Raw genomic sequence first — 24,765 nt, forward strand, 5'->3', positions numbered from 1 at the left:
TGCTATGCTCAGTTCCTTCCTCCGTGTTTGCTCTGTATGCAACCTTCACACATAAAATTTACGACTAATTGTGCTGAGGTGTGAAACATGTAACTTGTCGTGTTTGTTCCAATGTCAGATACACCGCGTGGGGCGATTTGTGCTATAAGCTCTACCAGTGGGCTCCGCCAGGATTTGTTTCAGACATTTCAGATAGTTTCAGTATGCGTTCTTTGGAAACTGTGTGTCAGTAGAATTATATTTCGACAGATCGAAATTCAGTTTTAGGGTGATTTGCCTAATTGTAAGATACAAACGGTTGAATGAAACCTCCATGTGCTGAATGACCACACTGCACACGAGTAGGTGCCTTTTGGGCATTGGCACTAACTAGAGGCGAGTGGTCGGCTTCATGATGCGTCCGTCCTCACGGAAGAAACCCACGATATTCATTTGATAGGCAGGACGATCCGCATAGCTGCCATGGACGTGTTAGCAAACAGAGGAATCCTTGCCTTCGCTGGACGCCTTCACACGTATTTATGTCTTAATGCTATAGCATAATTGTACCTTTTGTCGAGTAGTGCTGAAGGTAGGAAATATATTAATGTAATATACTCGCAAAATATTTCATTGAAATATATAACATTGTATTAACTTTTTGAACGCCTCTGTGGTCTAGTGGTCAGAGTTCGTTTCCCGGTACTACCAGATTTTCTGAGAAGTAGTGGGTCTGTAACGGTTTCCACTCGGCCTCGTGAGGATAATTGAGGAGCTGTTTCAAGGAATTAAGAGGCTCCGGTCTAGAAAACCGAAATTAGCGGCCGTGGGGATTCGTTGTGCTGACCACGCCACACCCTCTATCCGCTAAATTTGGCACTAACTTCGCCGACAAACGGCGGTCGCTCGGTTGGTATAGTTCGCTTGCGGACTAACACCACGGAGTTTTTTCGATGTATTACAGGATTTCATGTTCTCGCGACAGCGGATATTAATATAGGGTGTTCTGGGATGTGACGACGAATGATTTGGTAGACAGGTACCTGTGTGTCAGATTGCACGGTATCGCATCCCACAAGACCGGAACCATAAGGTTATTTTCTGTATTTAAGCGGTAAAGTACGTGTAATTGTGACTCCAGCCGATGTTCTGTAATTGTTCGCAATTCGAGAGTATCGTTTATGTCTCGATAATTCGATATTCGACGTTATTCCCCACTGTAGCAAAAGATGCTCTGAGACCAACGTTCTTATTGTCGCCTTCTGAGGAGATAAAAAGTACGTTTGTACTTATGGTTACAAGAACGCGGCACCACTTGACTGGTTTCCTTGGCGTGTTTCGTGAAGTAATTTGCGGACAGCGAAAACATCCACGCAGAATCCTAACAAATAAGAAGCTATTCAATTAGATGCAATTGAAGACGAGATGATGAGACGGGTCCGTTGTCATTCAATGGCACATATTGGAGCCGACCTCTGGAACACCTAGTTCAACTGACCATTTGTATAGACTGTTCTATACAGTCATATATTAATTAGTGATAGGTTTAATGATCTGAGTTTTTTTTAAATTACGTGAGTTTCAGGACTGTTCATGTTATAAGAACAGGGCTACTTTAAAGAAAGCAGTCTTCTGGGATGTGGCACCGTGTAGATATGTGTTGAGCGACGTTTCGGAGGAACGTGCCACCTCGGTTAACACAATATATACACGCCGCCACATCCCGGAAGACTGGTTTCTTCATAGTCACCGCCGTGAAAACCTCAGATTTTACACAGCCCTATTTTACTTTTTATATTAATAATTTTCATGATATTCCCAATGAAACAACAATTAAATTATTACCTATTTACGAATTTAAGTCAAAATAAAAGCCATCTTTGCGATATTAATATGCAGAATAATGTGACTTGCTGTATTTTAAGGAAAAACGGGTAACGGGTGCTCGAGAACAGGGCTTCTGAGAGTGGCACCTTCGAGATATGGAAGTTCCAGGAATTACCTTCAAATAAACTGCGCATGCTCCTCTCTAGATCCTTCCCAGCTTATGATCAACCACACCTCTTATTCATCTCTGTTTAACCTCAGCAGTTGATGCAATGTCATTAAGCAACGTGACATCCTTTCTGTACACATCGGTGTCCTTCGACAGTGTTATGAAGCGCTATATCTCATTTGCATTAGTAGGATTCAAACTAATAGACCGTACTTCGAAAACATTCTTGATTAAAGTATTCCATTTACATTGCCTGATTTTGGATTCATGCTATTAATGTGCATACTAACCAGATGGGCCGCGCCATAGCTCAAGGGGTTAGTCGCTGGCTTCCCACCGCGGCGACCCGGGTTCGATCCCGGGTCTGGTCAAGTGGGATTTGTGGTGGACAAAGTGGCGCTGGGGCAGGTTTTTTCCGAGTACTTCGGTTTCCCCTGCCAATCTTCATTCCACCAATTGCTCCACAATCACCCTCACCTATCATCTGGGGCTGGTACAATAGGCCAGAAGTGGCCGCAATACAAGGGACTTAGTCCCACCCCACTAGCAATAAAGAAAACAGAATGTCGCCTCGGGTTTTTGGCATTAGTTTAAGAACTTTGTTCAAGAGCTTAACAAAGGATTCTTTTCTTTTCGGGACGTGAACCTTCTTACGAATGTTTCTGATTATTATTGTGCTTTTACAATAGTAGAAGACCGCCTCTGTGATCTAGTGGTAAGGGTTCCTGCCTACAGATCCACATGTCCTGGGCTCGATTCCCGGCGCTATCAGATTTTCTGATAAGTAATGGGTCTGGAACGGGGGTCTAGAAAATCGAGATCAGCGGCCGTGGGGATCCGTTGCGCTGACGTGACACCCTCTGTCCACAAAAGTTGGCACTAACTTCATCGACAAGCGGCGGTCCCTCAGTCGGTATAGTTCGCTTGCGGACTACAGGCGACGGAGTTTTTTTTTTTACAACAGTGGAGAGGGTCAGTTTGAAAGGTCCATTCAATAGATTTTCTATCTATATGGAAATGGACATATAAATCATGCAATGACATCTCTGACGTGTCTCATTCCTCGATCAGGATTAATGCAGTTAATGTAAGACATAACAAGGATATTTGTCACTCACTAAGAACATAGCAACACATTTATTATCCTGCCAGTTATACTGATCCGTGAAATTGCGAGCGACATTAGTTTATATGAATCGAAGTCCAGCTGATAGGCTTGTGTAGTGGAAGTTTCCTGTCGGAATCATTGAAGACTGCGCCACATGAAACTTCCGTTTGTTTCTGCTGTTTTAATTTGCACAGATTTCTGGAAGGCCTCAAGAGACGAATTTGAACTCAAGGTTGGTTAAAGCGTATTTATCTTTATCGCTTGAAATAATGTTCATATAACCACGAATAAAAATGTGTTAGGGATGAAGGTTGTTCGGTTTGAATACAGTTTGTTTATAAGGTTTCCAATGAGATATCAAGGCCACTAGCACTTTTTAAATGACACTCTGTACTTGTTTATATGACATATTCAAAACTATTATCACAAAGTACCGTTCTCGTTATAATAGAATGCAAACAATATACAGCAGAAAAAATATTTGAAATATGAACCTTAATGGATAATTTTGAACCAACAAAAAAAAACTCCGTGGCCTGAAGTCCTCAAGCGAACTATACCGGCTGAGCGACCGCCGCTTGTCGGCGAAGTTGGTGCCAACTTTACCGGATAGAGGGTGTCACGTGGCCAGCGCAACGAATCCAGACAGCCGTTAAGTTTGCCTTCTAGACCGGAGCCGCTACTTTTCCATTCAAGTAGCTCCTCAGTTATGGAACCAGCAAAAGGAGTTCCAAAAGTTGCTCGTAGTGTTGGGCGTTAAAGTTACTGCAGAGTTGCAATTTCTGGATTGATCCTCAGAATAACTGGGCTTTTGGACTTTGTCCAACTTCCAGTATTCTAGAAACTAGGAAACACGACGTTTCGGAAACTGGATCTGTTTCCCTCCTCAGGTGGGGGGAGACACCTACTCAGTAGATGTCTTCCTTCTCCGAAACGTCGTGTTTCCTAGTTTGTAGAATACCGGACGATGGACAGTGTCCAATAACGCAGTGAAACTGAGTGTTATGCGTCATTGTCAAGAACCCTTTAGAATCGAATGCCTTGACCCTTCAGTTATTTCTGAATTCATGGCAGCACACTGATCAGTAATACTTCCCGGCATATTTTACGCTGTTGTTGGCACATCCTGGTACAGAACGCCCTTTGAAGATGCTCATAAGAGAAGTCCAGCAGTGTGAGGTCAAGAACGAGGAGGCCAGCTTGTCAGTGACGTAAGCAGTAGTACTGGAAGTCGTGTAGCCGGTCATTCAGTATCGTTAAGAATATGTCGCGTGTTGAATCTCCGATTTATGGTGTACAGTAACGGAGAAAATGTTAAGAGGCTACTTAGTCACTGGGGGATGTGGAAAAATTTGGTCAGAGCGCAGCTGCGATGCGCAGCGACATATCATGAAAAGTTCCAACCATGTCGACGGACTTCTAGTATTATTAAGAACCTCTGGAACAGGACGTATTAATCCACGGAATTGAAATTGACGTAAAACTCGTAGGACGAAGCTGAAATTGATGTTTTAGAAAAAGTTATTGTGGAATTTCTAAAACAAGTGAATACCGCATTCTTAAACGCCATAAGTTTCACCCCTACCACGTACCGTTAACAACAAGAACTGCATACGTACGATTTTTAAAATCTTGTGCAGTTTCGTCAGTTGGACACAACACAGTTACAGATCAGACCTCTTTCCCAAATGCTACTGATGAAACTACATTGGCAGATCACTCGCTCACTTATGGAGCTGAGCCCTTCTTGAGAAGCCGCCAATTGTGCAGCTACTCAAGAACTTCCTAGCATTTTATTGAACCCGAAGGTTCATTGCCGTGTTCACAAGAGCCCTCCACTTGTCCATATCCTGAGCCAGATGAATCCAATCCATACGATTCCACCCTGTCTTTCTAAGATCCATTTTATATTGTTCACCCACTTACGTCTTGGTATTCCTAGTGGTCTCTTTCCTTCTGGCATTCTCACCAATATCCTATATGCATGCCTCTTGCCCCATTCGTGCTACATGTCCTGCCCACGTCATTCTCATTGACTTGATCATTCTAGTTACACTTGGAGAAGAGTACAAGTTATGAAGCTCCTCATTGTGCAGTTTTCTCCAACCTCCTGTCACTTCATCCCTCTTCGGTCCAAATATTCTCATCAACACGCTGTTCTCAAACACCCTCAGTTTATGTTCAGCCCTTAATATCAGAGACCAAGTTTCACACCCATACAGAATCACAGACAAAATTATAGTTTTGTATATTCTAATTTTTATATTTTTGGACAGCAGACGAGAAGACAAAAGGTTCTGGACTGAATGGTAGCAAGCATTATACGAGTTCAGTCTCCTCTTAATTTCCTCCTGAATCAGGTTTCGATCTGTTATCGTCGTTCCCAAATATCTGAACTGTGCCACGTTTCAGAACATCTGTTTCCTATCTTTATGTCACGATTGCTCCCTGTACGAGTATTCTGGTGACGAGACAGCAACATATACGTGCACTTAGTGCAATACACAATCTGAATACAAGCACAAGATTATACACGAGAAGATGAATCCTACAATGACAAGAAAAACAGGAGAACACAGTATATACACAATTAAAACATAAGAAGAACGACTCCCATAGCGGATGAATGGCATTACACACGAGTTTGATGTACGACATGTAAGATGACAGATCTTAACAAGTTTTAATATATAAATTTTATTATTGAACAACGACGAACACACATTTTATATCATTTTATAAATGGACACTTGATGGCAGGCAATGGTTTAACGTGATTGATACACCTGAGGATGGCAGAATGATGCCGAAACATGTAGTGTGAAGTGACAAATGAAATTGTATGCACTAAAAGACGGTTAATATATACACATGGATAATGTAGAAATGTTACCTGATAATATCCGAAAAAGAATAAAATATATTTTAATGCTGTGTACTTATACACATAAAATGTGGTGTGGTGTCATTGTGGGTCCTTTTTTTTTCTGAAGGGAATGTAAATATTTTAAGATCTGCTTCGTTCTTAACATTCTGCATCATCTTTTAGATGTTGTGCCATGGAGAAATCGAATGTGGACGTGGTACAACACGTTGCGTGCCCATCACTTAAAGCAGTTGTTGCATGCATTCCACTTAATGGACTGCACTCTGGTCGTTCGATTGTTTGTTGTGGGCCAAGAACTTTGTCCGCCAGTTCTTCTGACGTCATACCATTCTTTTTTGTTCGTATGGGGAACTGTACCAAGATATTCCAACAACAGCGGAAAATAAGGGGCAACGTGTTGGTGAGAGTGTTGCCATGAAGCACAGTTAATTTAATGATCAAGGCAAGTGTTCATCCAACGGTTGAATCTCCTGATTATTTTTACTGCTAGTGGGGTGGGACTAAGTCCCTTGTACTGCGGCCACTTCTGGCCTATTGTACCAGCCCCAGATGATAGGTGAGGGTGATTGTGGAACATTTGGTGGAATGAAGATTGGCAGGGGAAACCGAAGTACTCGGAGAAAACCTGCCTCAGCGCCACTTTGTCCACCACAAATCCCACTTGACCAGACCCGGGATCGAACCCGGGCCGCCGCGATGGGAAGCCAGCGACTAATCGCTTGAGCTATGGCGCGGCCCAATCTCCTAATTAACTTAAAGGTCAACAATTAGAGCACATTCTGTAAATCCTTTTGTTGGCTCAAAATATCAAGTTATTCATTCAGTTTAATAATTGAAATGTGTTACTGCTTCTGCACAATCGTTGTCTTCTATTATAATCAGAACGGTATTTTGTGGTAACAGTCTTTACCCAGAACATGTTTATGCGGTCAGGTGGTCAACATAAATGGGACCGGTAGCTTATGAATAAGACAGCAAACACGTGGTGACGATGGTATAATTCAATTCTTTATTATTTATGTGCCGAGTCAACAGCCGCAAGGCCAATTACAGACAGAGCACAGTGTAGATAAAAGTAATTACATTATGGGCAAACACATTATAAAGTCAAAGACAAATTACAGGCAAGCACTGGCAAAAACACAATAATTTAGAGAAGTAAACAAACAAACAAATGATGATAATAATAATAATAATAATAATAAAATAGCAGCGGCTCAGCTCCATCATTGCTTGCAAAAAGCAAACGGCTTATAACAAACTATAAACGTAAAGAAGAACGAAGACCTAGAACAAAGTAATTAGAATAACACATTAATAAAAACAGTGAAGTAAGTAGGACTAAGGAAAGAAAAGTATTCTCAAAGGAAATAAAATGTTGTTGTTGTTGTTATTGGAGAGGGTGGGTTTCCCCATGCACTTAGACCAATATTGGTCCATTGTGCGTCCCCCTGTGACATTCTACCAGTCTCTATACCCTACCGGTACTGGTGCGTGCCATCAGTCCCGACTCAGCCAGCGAGTTCGGCCTCTACTGGCTCAGCGGTATCTCGAGGCGTTAGAGACTACTGTTGGGCGGGAAATGTCCTGAATTTGGCTCAGAGGTCCCCTTGAGACATGAGGTTCTTTGACGTGCCGTAAAGCTACGACACGGGACCCACGGCTTAAAGTCCCTCCCGGAGGACTTGTTCCCTGAATTTTTCCGCCCTTAAAAATTCCACGGCCTCCGCCGGGTTTGAACCCGCGTACCTTGAGTCACGAGGTGGGAACGTTACCCCTAGACTACGGAGGCCGCTTAGTAAAATGTTAATTAAGAACATACAAAATCGACAGATGCTATTCGCAGCTGTGGCGTGCCTTGTTCAAGGACTAGCTCTTGAAGCATTACTTAAATTAAGAGTGGAAAAATTCCAAATTTGCTCAGTTGGTGTAAGGAGAGGAGCAGTAGCCAAAGTAGAACAATGACAACGTTAGGATTAAATATAGCAGCGATGCTGTCGTTTCCAATTGAATGTTCCGAAGTATTTAATCATCATTGGGAAGGAAATCGGACGTTATAGAATGCAAGATAACTCGCAAACTTGTTTATAGTAACAATTCATTTCATTTGTTATTTATGTACTTGCTTAGTCAACAGCCCAGTTGCCAATTGTGAAAAAAGCATGAGCAAGATACGCAAGGAAACAAACAGAAGAGAAGACAAAAATCTTATATAATTTAGACAATAATAATTCAGTTAGCACCATCACGTCAACCATTCATCCATCTGTAATCTGTCAGGCGACAGGTCCACAGTCTCTTCGAAAACAATTCCTCCACTTAATGCGATCTAGAGCTTTCTCCTTCAAATGAAAATATCCTCTTCTGTTCCCAAGGTCATCCAGCATCTTCTTACGTCTTCTCCCACGTCTTCTGGTCACTTCTATCCGCCCCTCTATCAGTTAGATAACGTGTGTGTGTGTGTGCGTGCGTGCGCACACGTTCATGTGTAATATAATTAATGATATTTTTATTTTAATCCTTTAGAAAGCATTATAAAATATGACTAAGAAGAATAGTTATGATTCCAAATAAGTCACCGTTTCTAAAAAATACATCCTGAACTGAAGTGTGTCTAACAGCAAGATAGATTTTACTTAAAGACAAGGAAATGGGAAGAAAATTGTAGGATATGCCGAACAGGACAGAATTTAGAACCAAGGTAAACTTGAATAAGTACGAATGCATGAATATAACACGTCCTTTTACGCGAAGTGTGCAATCTTAAGTGCTCTAAAACATGGACATGAAGGAAAGAAACGAGAAATCAAATGGCTGAAAACTTCTGCTGGATACGTTCAAGTTCGTTAGAATCTGCAGACGAAATAGAGCTCGAAACAACAGTAGAATATTCATGTTTACATCTAACTAGTGTAAAATATAAGCTGTATAGACGGTGAAGGGATGATAATGAGAAGGTTACTCTACGAGCTAGACCGAGCAATTTAATACAATAAGGAAGTATGTAGTTGACATTATTATGAAAAGGAGGTTTAGAATCCATATATTCTCCTAGTTCTTTATTGGAATCTGCAGGTTATAGAGGAGACTGGCATGCGTACCCGTGTGTGTTACATTTTCTTGAGCATATGTTTTGGTTTAGTGCCGAGTGCACGAACCTTGTATAGAATTAACTAACGTCAGACTGTGATAGATTACAATCTTTTGGAGATTAAATGACACAGTAGCTTTTGATATCATCAGCAGTAGGAAGGTACCTAGAGTACTTAATTACATCGCAAAGTCATTAACAAACACATTGAAAAGGAGGGGTCATAGAACAGGTCCTTGAAGAACACCGGAGAATACTTCTAGAGGCGATTGTATTCAAGATATACGGACCTGATGTTGCCGGTTGGTTAGGTAACTGCGAAACCAATTTATGTAACCACCAGAAAATCCAAAAGCGCTAAACCTTTGAAGAAGTAAGGGTTACGGTCAAATGCACTGCGAAGTTGAAAATAAATTACATCAGACTGACGATAGGAGCCAACTGTAATGGTAATAAAATTAAGATAAGTAACCAAGTTGGTAGGTACGTGTAGATTTATAGAAATCATGTTGGCAAGAATTTGATTTAAATTCTATGTAGCCTGAGACATGGTCATAAATAGAAAGTTCAATTCGGAAAAAATTAGAATATATGTTGATAATTGCTAACTGAGACACTGTTACTCCATTTTATTTTTTTTTTCAAAACAGGAACAATTGCCGCCTTCTTCAGGAGTGTGGGAAAATATTTCTGAGGTAAACTACATAATATTAAAAATATGTTTCATAACCTGTACGAAGGTGTCAAAACAGCTCGTAATAACAAAGCCGCGGGTGCTCTCAAGCGCTTAAAGGTTCAGCCACACAGCGCTACGTACGCTATGTTCCCTATGTTATATGCGTCGCAGAGTGTACATAGCGTACGTAGCGCTCTGTGTGGCCGAACCTTAGGAGCTTTATAGGCAACCAAATCAGAAGTAGCTAATTCATCAGGAACTTTTCAAGATTCGACCAAATGTCTACTGTCAACCACAAGCTGAATAGAAGATGAATATCCTTTCCAAACCAAACCACATATTTCCCAAATTGCTTGCATTGCGACTCTAATAATAATAATAACCGCCTCTGTGGTCTGTTGGTCAGAGTTCCTGGCTACAGATCCAGAGGTCCGAGTTCGATTCCCGGCACTATCAGATTTTCTGAGAAGTAGGGCTTCTGGAACGGGGTTCACTCAGCCTCGTGAGGATAATTGAGAAGCTATTTCAAGGAAATAGCGGCTCAGGTCTAGAAAACCGAAATTAACGGCCGTGGGAATTAGTTGCGCTGACCACGCGACACCCTCTATCCGCTAAAATTGGCACTAACTTCGCCGGCAAGCGGCGGTCGCTCGGTCGGTATAGTTCGTTTGCGGAGTTTGTTTTTGTTTTGGTATGCGAAGCGATCCCCGTTGTTTTGTTGATCACGTTGCAGCTCTACTGGCATGATTAATGCCATTAGTGTAAAGTGCAGTAAATTTCTTTTCTTCACATTAGAAGCAAAGCATTCTTATTACACGGCAAAAGTAAGTGCGCAGTTGTGTTATTAGGAACAACATAGAGTATTCTGTTACCAATGCTGGTGATTTTGTTGGTATCAGTGAATAATGAGTAAAACGTATTTCTGAAAGCTCATTTTCCCTCTTAAATACAGAAGAAATATAAAAAATAAACCTTCAGACTTTAAACTTCAGAAGGACACCAACAATCAAAATAGGTCATTCTCCTCGTGCTGGTTCGATAAGAAGCGATGCTTGACTGTAACTGAGGAAAATAAATCATTCTTCCGTTTCGTGTGACTTTTGTTTGGAGGCGAAAGTAAGTGAACTGTGACAGGCATCAAAATGTATCGGAATGAACGAAGAGAACAAGACGCCTCTACAACTCAAATTGAGAATTATATAAAATGTAATCTTTCTGGTTCTGTGGACATTCTGTCCAGTTGGCGCCACAATTAGCTTCTGGACAAAACAGGCATGTATGGTTAGGTAACGTATCCGTCAACACAACAAGAAAAATGCGCATTACAATTAAAATCAATTGAATTTTAAACGTCTATGTATTTAGTCCGTCAGTAATGCAACAATCATTAAAATATTCGCCATTCAACACTAACACAATATGTTGTGGCCACAGACGCTCGAGGACGGCTGTCTGTGAATATTTTAATGATTGTTACATTACTGACGTTTAATTAAAGATGTCCCACAGGATACTGAAATACAGAATCAACCAGCCGTCAGCCATAGCTCAGGCGGTTAGTCGCTGGCTTCCCACCGTGGCGGCCCGGGTTCGATCCCGGATCTGGTCAAGTGGGATTTGTGGTGGACAAAAGTGGCGCTGGGGAGGTTTTCTCCCAGTATTTCGGTTTCCCCTGCCAATCTTCATTCCACCAAATTCTCCATCATCATAATCACCCGGGGCAGGCTACAATAGGCCAATCAGTGGCCGCTATGCCGAGTGGACCCAGCAGGACTCCACCCCCCACTAAGCGAATCGAGTTGTTTGCATCACAGAAAAATCTAAATGGACAGTTTCTTTATAAATACGGTAACTTTAAACGAATTCACTGTTTCACGTAATCTTTATGAATTGTCTTGAAACATGTGGTGTAATGGGAACAGTACTGACACGGCTTTCAAGACCGATTACTCAAAAGGAAATTTAATTTTTAAAATCACCCTTAGATATTATTATCACCATCACAGTTATTATTAATATTGTCATCATATCCATCAATACCATGCAAGAAATACCAAGTCATCAAATTAATTTGTATTTTAGCCCATCCAACCATTTAGGACACGAGCCGCCACTGCGTGTGCAATAAAAGCAAAAGTCTGAAACGAATGCAACGACGCTAAAATGGATTCAGTTTCTAAGCCGTTCAGGAATACAATTTACAAACAGCTCTGTGAGACAGGTTGTTCGTGTAAAGGGAAAGTTCCTTTTGCTGCAAAATGTACAGAACAACTTTCCGTGTACAAAGTTACCAACAGTCACACACTTAACACCTGTTAAGTCGTATATTTGAGAACAGCCTGCCATACTAACTTCCTCACGTTAGCGGCCTCCGTAGTCTAGGGGTAACGTTCGCACCTCGTGACTCAAGGTACGCGGGTTCAAACCCGGTGGAGGTCGTGGAATTTTTAACGGCGGAAAAATTCAGGGAACAAGTCCTCCGCGAGGGACTTTAAGCCGTGGGTCCCGCGTCGTAGCTTTACGGCACGTAAAAGAACCTCATGTCCCAAGGGGACCTCTGAACCAAATTCAGGACATTTCCCGCCCAACAGTAGTCTCTAACGCCTCTGGTAGATGGGGGAAGCATCGAGATACCGCTGAGCCAGTAGAGGCCGAACTCGCTGACTGGCACGCACCAGTATCGGTACGGAATAGAGACTGGTAGAATATCACAGGGGGACGCACAATGGACCAGTATTTGGTTTAAGTGCATGGGAAACCCACCCTCTCCAATAACAACAGCAACAACAACAACAACAACAACTTACTCACGTTGCCTGTAACCCCGCAAGTTCTCTCGTCCCTCCAACGGATCCAGCCTGGCATACTGTCACTGATCAGTCACAGACAGGAAAATACTCGTATGTGGTACGATATGGAGACGATTACGAAACGCGCTTTGCGCCATTTATTTCCAATCGAATCGATACTTTAATGCCAGGAACAAGCACGTGGAACATAGGTCCACTAGAAATGTTCCCGTCAACAAAGCGAAAATTCTTATACCAGATCTGAAACAACATTTTGTGTACTAATATATATTTTTGTCTGTTTGCAACTTAAGACAGAAACAAGCCTTTTCCTCTGCTTCTAATTTAGACCAGAAAGGATGCAGGTGAATGTAACGAGAAAGGTTTAATGTTATTACACCCGTTTTCCTTTACTTGTGAACGGTTGCAGTACGAAGAGGTGTGCAAGTTTAAACGTGACACAAACTTAGTACAAGAATCTTCATACCTGTAAGGGGTACTGGTGTATATAACGTCAACACAAGTCAGTGAAATAGAATTTCCCACGCAAATTCTTATACTGGGGGGTGGGGACATATGGAAATACTCATTCGACTGCAGCCCAAGTAATTTTCCACTACACAGGACACTGTTGAAGTGTTTTATACAGTAATAAATATTTTCTGAGACTTTCAGCAAAAGCTAAATATCAAAATAAAGATATATTTGTTTATAATATTTTTGTCTATTATCTGCTGACGTAGCTGATGTGGATGTTCCCATGACTAAATAAGAAATAGACTGTTCTGTATTACCGCATCCGGTAGTTCGCTTGCGGACTAAAATCACTGAGGGTAGTTTTTAGTTTTATGATGACACTGACTAGTATCCTGAAGCACGTTTCTGGGTAACGCTTTCCAACGGCGGACTTTTTTTTTTATTGCTAGTGGGGTGGGACTAAGTCCCTTGTACTGCGGCCACTTCTGGCCTATTGTGCCAGCCCCAGATGATAGGTGAGGGTGATTGTGGAGCAATTGGTGAAATGAAGATTGGCAGGGGAAACCGAAGTACTCGGAGAAAACCTGCCCCAGCGCCACTTTGTCCACCACAAATCCCGCTTGACCAGACCCGGGAAGCCAGCGACTAACCGCTTGAGCTATGGCGCGGCCCAACGGCGGACGTTCCTCTACTTCCGGGCTCACATCCTCGCATGGAGGCGAACTTCTAAGAACAGTTTTATATTGGCAACAGATTTACAGACTTCAGTTTGTACAGAAAGACTCATTACTCTTGACATGAATTCTGGAGAAGTAAAATTGTTATGGGAAGTGTGAAGACAGACTTTGACACATACATGATGTGATCATATATACAGAAATGCAGTGTGAAAGATGCAAGAGGAAGTTTGATTTTATTGTGACACTTGATAGAAGTGAGACACACACTGTGACCGTAGCTGCTGAGTGACTCCGCTCCTAAAGGAACTGCGGTATTTTTCATACCGGGCTTGTGTTATTGTTCCTGCATTTCATAAAAGTATAACCAAAGTGACATGGTGTACTGCTGACTTAGGTGTCTTCAGAAATAAAATGCAGTCTAATGAGACAAATATATTTTTTGTAGACATTCAAGCAACTTTTTTTCTTCTTCACTTTTTAGGCTGAGGAGGTCCTGGAAGATATTTTGGCTTTTGAAGCCAGTTCATTGGCATCGGATAATATTAAAGTCACAGATTCAGCACTGAATATTTCTCCAGATATTCAGGTAAGGAACTACTGTATTAGCATATTGATTGGTAACTTGCATCTAAAAAACATCCTCATTAGACCATAATTATTTTCAGTCTCTTCCCTGTTTTGTGCAGCCTGAAAATTTAATATTTATGGTTGTTTTTATCTATTCTGACTTTTAACTGCAAGGAGCAAGTAAGAAAATTGAGTTACCCTGCACAACAATAGTATCCTCTTATGGGAGAATTGTAATATCTACATATAGTTAGGCTTTCTGCTGTAGCACTCTTGAAACTTCAGTTTCAAAAATGCCATAAAATGTCAAGGCTGGTGACTTTGGAACTGCAACATTAGTGTAATTTCTCGGGGCACTCATGAAAATTAAATTATAAATTTTTCCTTTCAGCTGTCTGTTCTTTCCCAGAAATAAAAATGTCATTTGTTTTGCATCAAGCAAGTTAGTTCTGTTGGTAACACTTCTAATTTGTGTTCATGATGTGCCTGTTCTGAATCTTGGCAATGACACTGACTATCCCAGTTGAGGCATTCCATGGTTTTACTCAGTCCCTTCAGGCCAGTGCCAATGTCAAGAACACTTTTTCCACATCTTTTCGAATTCAGGATTTATTGGGCATCCGGCCATTTAATATGTAATTAGCTATGAAATAAACGAGAGATAAATAAAATTACCAGTTCCTCTTAAAATTGGTGTTGTCATGCATATACTTATATATGGGTCACGTGGTAGCATAGTTGCTTGAGGCACTATGCTTCAAGCTGGAAGGTCGCAGGTTCGATTCCCAATTGACCTAATCCTTCCAGCCGCACTATGGCCCTGGGGTCGACTCAACCTGTAACACAAATGAGTAACAGGAGTATTCCCGTGGGTAAAAGGGGCCCGGCGTGGAAGGCTGACAACCTCAGTGACATCTGTTGCCGATTTTCTAGAAAATGTGGGAGCCTTTACGTCTCACAACTCTATGGGCCTCCACTTCCTGGTACAGGGATTGCTTACTTAACCATGCATATTTATAAATTCACATACTCTTCATGTAAAAATGTGATATGTTCGAAGTATAATCAATTGAACTGAAACGGAATTTGTTTTTAAAGTAAAAATTGTAGAGTTAGTTTATGAAGGTGCTACAGTTCCAGTGCATAAGCACGTACATGCATATCATTAATAATACATTACATTCATCTAAGCTCTCAGCCTTATATCATTTCCACATGAGACTAATTAAATTACGTCTGATATAATAAAAATGATGGTATGTAGCTTGGAATTTGGAAGTAAAGAATTCCAGATGCTTGTTTAGTATGCTTGTATGAATTCATGTCCTTCCATAAAATCCATCAAACCACCAGATGTATAGACTTCATAAAAGAAGTGATTGAAATTTATGTGTTTTGACACGTTATCATAATACAGTAGTTGGGAATGTGTTTGTATTAATTCCTTGGAACGCAGGTGCCAACATTTGGTAGTCTGATGTTCAGTTTAGGAGCTATGTATCTCAGTATTCATAATTGGATTCCACTACGTGCATTGTGTTTTAATATGTTAAGCATTCAGCTTTGTATCTCTGAATATGCACCTAACTCGGTGTTCGCAGAACACACTGGAACCATCCTGTGTTCTGAATATATACATCGCTCTTTTTTACCGTGTGTTAAGAGACAAATCTATAAGAATTTCTGCCAGTGATGGCCTTTTCAATATTCATTTTTTATTTAATCTTTTTGGATTATTCTGGTACACTTTTTTTTAAAGAAAATTCTAGAGTAATCAGAGGATACTGATATGTTGGGATTTTGGACTTTAGCCATCGTCCTGGTTGGTCCAGTGATTGAGGCTAGCTCTTTCGAAGGGACCCAACTGAATAGGTGTTTTCCTTCACCTGAGGACGGAAACAGATCCAGTTTCCGAAACGTCGTGTTTTTATTGGTTATCCTAAAAACCAGGACAATGGATAAAGTCCAAAATCCCAACATATCAGTGTGTTATACACCATCGTCAGAATCCTATAGTAACTAATCAGAGGATGTTAGATCCGGCGATGTGAGTGTCCATAGTCCCTTCAAGGTGATCGTGTTACCAAAAGATTGAATTGGAGTATGATTTGAAGCAGATCTTATAGCGTACAGCATAACTACAAGGTTGTTTACATTTATTTCAGGTTGGGAGTGGAAGTTTCTATGAACAACTAATAGCATTTGGAAATGGACCACTCAAAACAAGCAATTCTTGCCCGCCTGATCTTCCGCAAGTTAAGCCAGAACCACTTCAGCTTAGTGATGCTGAAATGCATGCAATTGCCAAAGATAGGCAAAAGAAGGACAATCATAATATGAGTAAGTGTGAAACTTAATTCTTATTCAATTTATTTTTATGTGGTATTAAATATATAATCTGTAAGCACTTTATGTTATAGTATCAGATATTGAAGCATTACAAAATGAAGTTGGCAGTGAAATTAAAAGAAGAATAAATTTAGGAAATTATAATAACTATTCTGCACTAAAAAATGTTACCATTTTGTCCATTTTCCAAAAGACTAGCGTTATTGCTCTGCCCCCCCCCCCCCCCCCCCCCCCTTTTTTCTTTTTGACAAAGGGTGTCTTCTCCTCTGGGAGGACACACAAANCTTGTTTAGTTTTGGAACAAGGTGTATCATTCTGCTGGAGGGAAACATAAAATGACAGTTCTTCAAAACAACATTCTGATGAAAATATTTGGATCCAGGGGAAGTAAATTGCTATATATTTATGAATTTTGTGGATTATTCATTTCCCTTAATGTAGTTAGGATAGTCAAGTTAAGGAGGATATGATGGGAACGTGAATGCTTGTTGGAGATGTGAGTTTGATATAATGATGGATTTTAAGGAAGTGGTGGTATACATTCAGTTGAACTGTCTCAGTATACGATCCAGTGAAGAGTTTTTGTGTTGACGTTTGAACCATTGTATTTGAAAACAGATTCATAAAAAATTCAATCCTATAGTAATTAGTAGTATGTAAAAATGTCATAATGCAGTGTCTCCGATATATCTGGAACCATAGTAAATGTTTGAGTTTTGGCATTGGTGTTACAGAATGTGCTCAATATGTACACCATTCACCCCAGAGCAAACATTCAAGTGTTCATTTCCAACCCAAAACAACAGTTTGAATGTTTTACGGCGTGTTCTTACTGCCTGCAAAGAAATTTCACTCTAGAAGACGCTCAACATTGCATATTTTCGTCATCTAACTGATTGTGATCCCCACATAGCAGAATTATATGCTCGTTTTCTTCCCTACTCATTGCCTTCACTCAGAGCTTTTGACACAAAGAAGATGAACAGTTCCATACTGATGAGATATTCTGTAGAACTTCTCTTGTTATGGCTTTCAGTGGTTGAACATGACATTTGAAATTGTTTGCCAAATCCCGAGGCACATCGCATAAGAAAACTTTGCAACTGTCAGCTAAGAATTAATTAAGTTAAAGATAAAATGGTAAGAAAATAATCTGGGAAAAAATGGTTATTGACTGCTGAGCTTGCCTATCTTTTTATTGCACCTGGTACTTGTATTCTCCTCCTACAGTTTTGTTTCTTCAGTGAAAATACGAGTATATCTCACAAAGACACAGAAGTTTGGACTGTTACCTATGTCTTGAAGAATTTTCTTCTCAGGTGTCATTAATGATAACTTAGTGATTGAGTGAGGCCGTGCCATAGCCCAAGCGGTTAGTCCCTGGCTTCCCACCGTGGCAGCCTGGGTTCCATCCCGGGCCTGGTCAGTTGGGATTTGTGGTGGACAAAGTGGCGCTGGGGCAGGTTTTCTTCAAGTACTTTGGTTTCCCCTGCCAATCTTCATTCCACCAGTTGCTCCACAATCACCCTCACCTATCATCTGGGGCTGGTACAATAGGCCAGAAGTGGCCATAGTACAAGGGACTTAGTCCCACCCCACTAGCAATAAAAAAAATTAGTGGTTGAGTGTATTAGTGAGTTTTTCCTCAGCTTGCATGCTGTGAAGATTAGCTATGGATATTCAGAGCAGAGAGTATCCATTCAGCAGACACGCTGCGTGTTGGAATCACTAATAACAAGGCAGATGATCTGTGTCTGGTAATTCCATATTTAGATGTGAAGTGATTAAATACTTTAGTCTTACATATTCATAACAATTCTTCCAGTGAATAAATAATGCAAAATTAATTTTTCAGAAGATACACATAATCCAAATACCATTCGTATGGTTTAAATTATGACTCATGAGCAGTATCTGGAAACTATTCAGAGTAGTGTTTAACGGTTCCAAATTCTAGAAGTGAAAGGAACTTTAGTATAAGAATTTTGAAGAATTGATTGGTCAGCTCTCTCTACATAACGTCAATCATTCCAGACTGCAGTCGGAGATAAGGAGCTCTTGGATCATTATTGTCACGTTTTGGTGTTGTGACTATAAATGGGGTGTGGATGGAATGTTTGTATTTATTGACACCTTACACACTCATCTCAAAACTACAAGTATTACAGCGTTATGACAAATCTACACACTTCACAGTTTATGGTTACACAAGAACTGTTGTTCTTGGTCTTCACTAGTCACATCCTGGCAGTGGATTTATAACAGTCTCATTGCCACTGGAACACACATAAAGTCTTCTTTTTGCATCCCGATTCCTTCCTTGCAGCTCTCATTTTCTGACCAAACCTTTTTGAAGTTCTTGCTCACGTCTTTTCACTGTTTTTTGGAAACGGTAGCTAATGTCATTTCTTTCGACTTGCATAATTTTAAAAATATTTGGGGAGTGGTGGTTTTCACCAGTATTTATGAAAATACTTTTAAATAAAAATTAAAGGGAGGTTTTGCAGAATATCATGATGTTCCCAAGCAACTGAAGTATGTTAATATTTCCAATCTTTTGTAATATGCGTGGCTTTCGACAGCTTGGAATGTCATTCACTGCCACCTCCCCTCAAGCGTATACACTATCGTGCCTTTTAATTGTGTCTGCGCCCAGAAAGGGCAATGTAAGCCACTGGGAAATGGCAGCAAGCCCGTGATTGGGTGGATGGATATGACAGACTCTGTATATTATCTCATATATCATTTGATTTCCTCTTCTGCCCATACATGGATTACCATTGAACCACAAACGTAATATTTTATTTCATTTTTTTTCAAAGTGTTAGCCAACACTGAAGCTCCATCAATTTCTGACACTTTCTAACAAAGTGGATCATAATATTCCACTATCTTAATTCTTAGCTGAAAACCTTCATTACTGTAAGATTGTCAATAAATACCCATACATTTAATGATCATGGCATAGTATTGGGAGTAATTCAGCCAATGCACACAAATTATGATTTTATAGTGATATTATTAATTTCTTTCAGTTGAAAGACGGCGACGTTTCAATATCAATGACCGAATCAAAGAACTGGGAACCCTTCTTCCTAAAAACAATGATCCGTAAGTAATGTTAATCATACATAACTGAAAATGTAACGTTTCATGCATGCATAAGTATTTGGATATAGATGTGTTACATTAGTTCAGATGGCATGAAGATGTACCATTTGCTCACCTGTCTGAAAAGAACTTACACCTCTGGTGGGTACATGTGAGATGAATAATTCATACAGATCTGCAAAATGTATATGCTCATGTTACATCACATTGTGGGGGCACGCGGTAGCGTAGTTGCTTGAGGCACTATGCTACAAGCCGGAAGGTCGCGGGATCGAATCGTAATGTCATTGCATTTTTTCAATGTACTTAATCCTTCCAGCCGCACCATGGCCCTGGGGTCGACTCAGCCTCTAACAGAAACAAGTACCAGGAATATTCTTTGAATGTTCTTAGGGGTAAAGGGTGGCCAGCGCGTAGGGCTGACAACCTTACCGCCATCTATGAGCCAACTGTCTAGAAAATGTGGGAACCTCAACATCTCACGACCCTGTAGGCCTCCAAGGTCTGTTACAGGGGTACCTTTACTTTTTACTTACTTCTACATCACGCTGTAGAAATATGAGGTAATATCGGTGTCGGTAGATCCTAAGATTGTTTCTCTACCTCCCGGACTTTATGGTTCCCTTCTAGTTTATTAATCCTTGCAAAGTGGACTCACGTACATACTTGTTTCAGCATGCCATCTGACTTATGTTAGCATAAGCATGTACTTAGGACACATGGATTTTTCTGAATGTTTAAAGAAGCAACCCTGAATATACTCATGTCCATCTGGTGTGTTTGCTGGCCACTCTTGAATGTGTCAATTTCCAGTTCTGGTTTTTATTTATGCTGATGCTGAATATGCTCATTTTGTATTTCCACCCCAACCCCCCCCCTCCTCACACACACATACACACACCAAAACTAACACACATATGTGGTCGTCTGACATATCCAGGACAAATTACATATGCTATTGTTTCCTTTCCAGCTTTTCTGTCTGCTACAAATTGCCATGATGAACAAAATGAAAGCAACACATGATCATTGGGATGCAGTGAATACAGCTGTTATGTCATATTGTGACAAAAAAAACATTATATGATTATTATAAATGTATCATTAGTATTATTAATTGTTCTTGTGGGGTATTCTCTTGATAACATTATTTGTTATTAAGGGTTGTTCTGATATACTGTACCTGTCCTGAAACATTTTTAATCTAAGAATATCTCAGGAGTATTTTCCTATATTATGGAAGCAATTGGCAATTTTTCCCGGCTTCAGTAGAGGCAGTTGTGCCTCTGTTAGCAATTACCCATCTCAATTCTTAATAATTTTTCAAAATTATTTCATTTTGACATACATAACCATGTTTCTCATTACCTTAAGTTTAAATGCATTAGTGTAATTGGCCTCTGGGCTGTTAATTTGGAAATAAATAAGAATAAATTGATTATGATTATTTATTTTTTATGTAAGGTACTATGAAATTGTGCGAGATGTTCGACCCAACAAGGGGACCATCCTGAAATCATCAGTTGATTACATCAAGGTTCTGAAACTTGAGGTGCAGAGAATGAAACAAGTGGAAGCAAGGCAAAAGCAGCTTGAACTTCAGAACCGGCGTTTGTATCTCAGAATTCAGGTACACCCCTTTATCATCTCAGCTGTTGCGTAATGGAAGGATAGGAGAGAGAGTATGACGGTGGGGTAGCTTTCCTTTTTTAAAACTACAATTAGTCTCATTGGCATCCTCCTAAACATATATTTTCATAACGTAAAGCATCGAAACAAAATCAAATAAACTCCGTGGCCTGTAGTCCGCAACCGAGCGACCGCCGCTTGTCAGCGAAGTTAGTGCTAACTTTAGCGGATAGAGGGTGTCACGTGGTCAGCACAACAGTTCCCCATGGCCGTTAATCTCCGTTTTCTAGACCGGAACCTATATTTCCTTGAAATAGCTCCTCAGTTATCCTTGTGAGGCTGAGTGGACCCTGTTCCAGGCCCACTACTTCTCAGAAAATCTGTTAGCGCCGGGAATCGATACCGGACCTCTGGATCTGTAGCCAGGAACTATGACCACTAGACCACAGAGGCGGTCAACATACGAGGGGGTACCCAAAAGAAACCGAACTTATTTTTTTAACTTATTTATTCAAATTTTAAGCACAAACCTTCAATCCCCTTCAAAGTACTCTCCACTTACACTAATATACTTGTCTAGTCTTTTATTCCATTTTTCAAAACATTGTCTAAATTCATCTTTTGAGATGCTTGACAGCGCCTCCGTCGTTTTTTCCCTTCACCTCAGCAACATCAGCAAAACGCTGAAAAAAAGTTTTGATCATTTCGGGACTCTTCTTTCAAAGCACAGCATGCTTCCACGCGACCTTGTTTTTGTTCAGCAGTCGTGGCACGAATTTTGCAGCCACCCTTTTAATTCCCAAATCTTCTGTCAAAATTCGCTGAACTGAGCTCCAAGTCACTCCCGACAGCTCCACAATTTCTTCAGTGGTCCGTCGTCGATCTTCCTTGATGATTTCACGAATTTTTTCAACATTTTCATGTGTTCGGGCCATTGCAAAAACGACGATCACACAAAACAGTTGTCACTCTACACTCTGCCGAAACTAGTCCTTACCTTCTGAAGCAACGGTAGTCGGCTTATTGACTCAGGAATGTTAGCTCTATGCGCTCATAGCGGCAAAACGCGGTACTACAAAAGCTCTGCCAGCAAAAAAATTAGTTTGGTTTCTTTTGGGTACCCCATCGTAAAGCACCTGTGTCAATAATTTTATTTACTTTTTTTTGTGAAGTCTGAACCTTAATGTAATTGTTTTACTAAAACAAACACAAAAATAGGATTCATAAACAGCTGAAGAGAATTGTAGTAAAGTTAAACGAATCTGTATTTTCAATGGAGGCTAAAGACAGCGAAAGCATATGAGTAAGAAAAATTTTGAGTTTTGAGACTACTCCTGGAGACACAGCAAGATATCTGCTATTGACAAGATAGAAATATCTGTTTAGGCCTCAAAATGTGGTACTGAAAGGAATAAAGCTTCAAGGGTCTTGCATCTCAAGGTAAGGCAACTTGGGAGATACAGGCGTAGTGGAGAGGCTAGTACTGTAGAAGCAGGATTGAGGGTGTAAGTTGGATTCACTTGGCTCAATCTAAGGTCCAGTGGCAGTCTTTAATGAATACAGTAACAAACTTTTGGCTCCATGAAGGGATGAAATGTCTTGACCAGCTGAGTAGCCACCAGCTTTTCACGAAAGACTCTGCATCTTGAATTTAGATGATTACTTTGGACATTTTGTTAGGCGGTTGGACGTACTGCCACTGTGCACATCTTGTTATGTGGATATGGCTTTTTAAATATTTGAGTTTCATATTCTTTGTTTGAATTCTCACATTTGGATCAATTTTCCAACCACCTGACTGACCGACTGACCAAATCTATATAAAGTACGTGTCCTATGTGAGGACCTGCTCATTCAGGAAATTTACCTCCACTTGTGGAACCTGAATGTTCGTTACTGTGTTTACAAGAACTTGCCACTGAACCCTACTTGGGCACAGTCAAAGTTTGGTCCCATCTCTTAACATTTTGTAATAATATGCTAGTTTTTATGTTGAGGGATTGGTAGAATGACAAGTTCATGTATGTGGAAACGACATTGTTAGATCAAAATTTGATTCAGGATGAAATTAAGAGGAGACAGAATTCAGGTAATCTTTGCTGCCATTCATTCCTGAACCATTTTTCTTCTTGCCTGATGTTGAAAATGTACTAATTAGAATATACAAAACTATAATTTTGCCCGTGGTTCTGTAAGAGTTTGAATCTTGGTCTCTGACATTAAGGGAGGAACATAGACTGAGGGTGTTTGAGAACATGTTGTTGAGGGGGATATGTGGACCAAAGAAGGATGAAGTGACTGGAGGTTGGAGAAAACTGCATATTGAGGAGCTTCATAACTTGTCCTCTTCTCCAAGTATACTTAGAATGACCAAGTCAAGGAGCCTGAGGTGGCAAGGCAAGTATCACCAATGGTGGCTAAGCAGAATACATGTGGGATTTTGGTGGGAAAGACAGAATGAAAGAGACCACTGGGAAGGTGTAGAGGTAGCTGGGTGAATAATATTAAAATGGTTCTTAGGGAGATAGTATGGGTTGGGTATGGATTGTATTCAGTTGGCCCAGGACAAAGACCAGTGGAGGGCTCATGTGAACACAGTAATGAACCTTTGGGTTCCATAAAATTTTGGGAATTTTTTTTAATAACTTCTTAACTGGCAGCTTCAAGAAGGGCTGAGGTCCATGGAGTTGGGTAAGTAAGTTAGGTATTTGTGTCTTGGTGTCATCTCCATTTGCATTTATCGAACCGCCAAGTCTCAAAGTTTGGCAGAATGTTCAAACCAAATGTAAATGCCATATGATTTCAAACCTTGAAGTAACTTTACACATTAAAATATTTAGTATATTACATGTTTGTAATAAAATATACTTTAATGTTTAGGAGTTGGAATTGCTAGCAAAATCACATGGATTACCAGTGTCTGAATTTGCGTGGCAGCCCTGTTCTCAGTCAACTGTTATCAACAGCTGCTTTAAATCCCAGCATATAATTCAAGACCCCGTGAGTAAAGTATAATTTTTGTGTGTCACTATGTTTTATTTATCAGGGAAAATTAAGAGTGATTTTTTTTTACCTATATGATTCACCCATTGAATTTGTTCATTAGTATTCATATCATATATCAACATTTATTACAATCTGAATAATGTTTAGTTACTTTCTCAAGATATGTCCAGTCAGTATTCTGACATCTGGAATAAATATCATAGTTAAGATTCAGGTCTTCCGGAATGTGACACTATGTAGTCTGTAGAGTACTGCTGCCCTGAAGTGTTGGTACTCATCTACCAGACTGGACAGTGTCACATCCCAGAAGACCAGTCTTAATATTCACTGTTGTAAGAATATTGGATCCCTTTGGCAGTCATAGTTTATTCTTGTTTTGTGTTATAATTTGGAATAATTTTTTTAGTTGAAATGTTTTTT

General features: G+C 40.2%; 1 protein-coding gene across 1 annotated transcript in view; it reads left to right on the forward strand.

The window, feature by feature from the left end:
• Positions 1–24,765, forward strand: part of LOC111864099 (microphthalmia-associated transcription factor) — a 159,650-nt gene that overhangs the window by 131,145 nt on the left and 3,740 nt on the right. Inside the window, exons 4-8 of the mRNA XM_023851122.2 lie at positions 14,165–14,269; positions 16,416–16,590; positions 19,635–19,710; positions 21,175–21,340; positions 24,220–24,339. Coding sequence (XP_023706890.1) covers positions 14,165–14,269; positions 16,416–16,590; positions 19,635–19,710; positions 21,175–21,340; positions 24,220–24,339 — 642 coding nt within the window. The remainder of the gene's footprint in view (positions 1–14,164; positions 14,270–16,415; positions 16,591–19,634; positions 19,711–21,174; positions 21,341–24,219; positions 24,340–24,765) is intronic.

This window comes from Cryptotermes secundus, unplaced genomic scaffold (genome assembly GCF_002891405.2).
Source record: "Cryptotermes secundus unplaced genomic scaffold, Csec_1.0 scaffold708, whole genome shotgun sequence".
NCBI lineage: Eukaryota > Metazoa > Arthropoda > Insecta > Blattodea > Kalotermitidae > Cryptotermes > Cryptotermes secundus.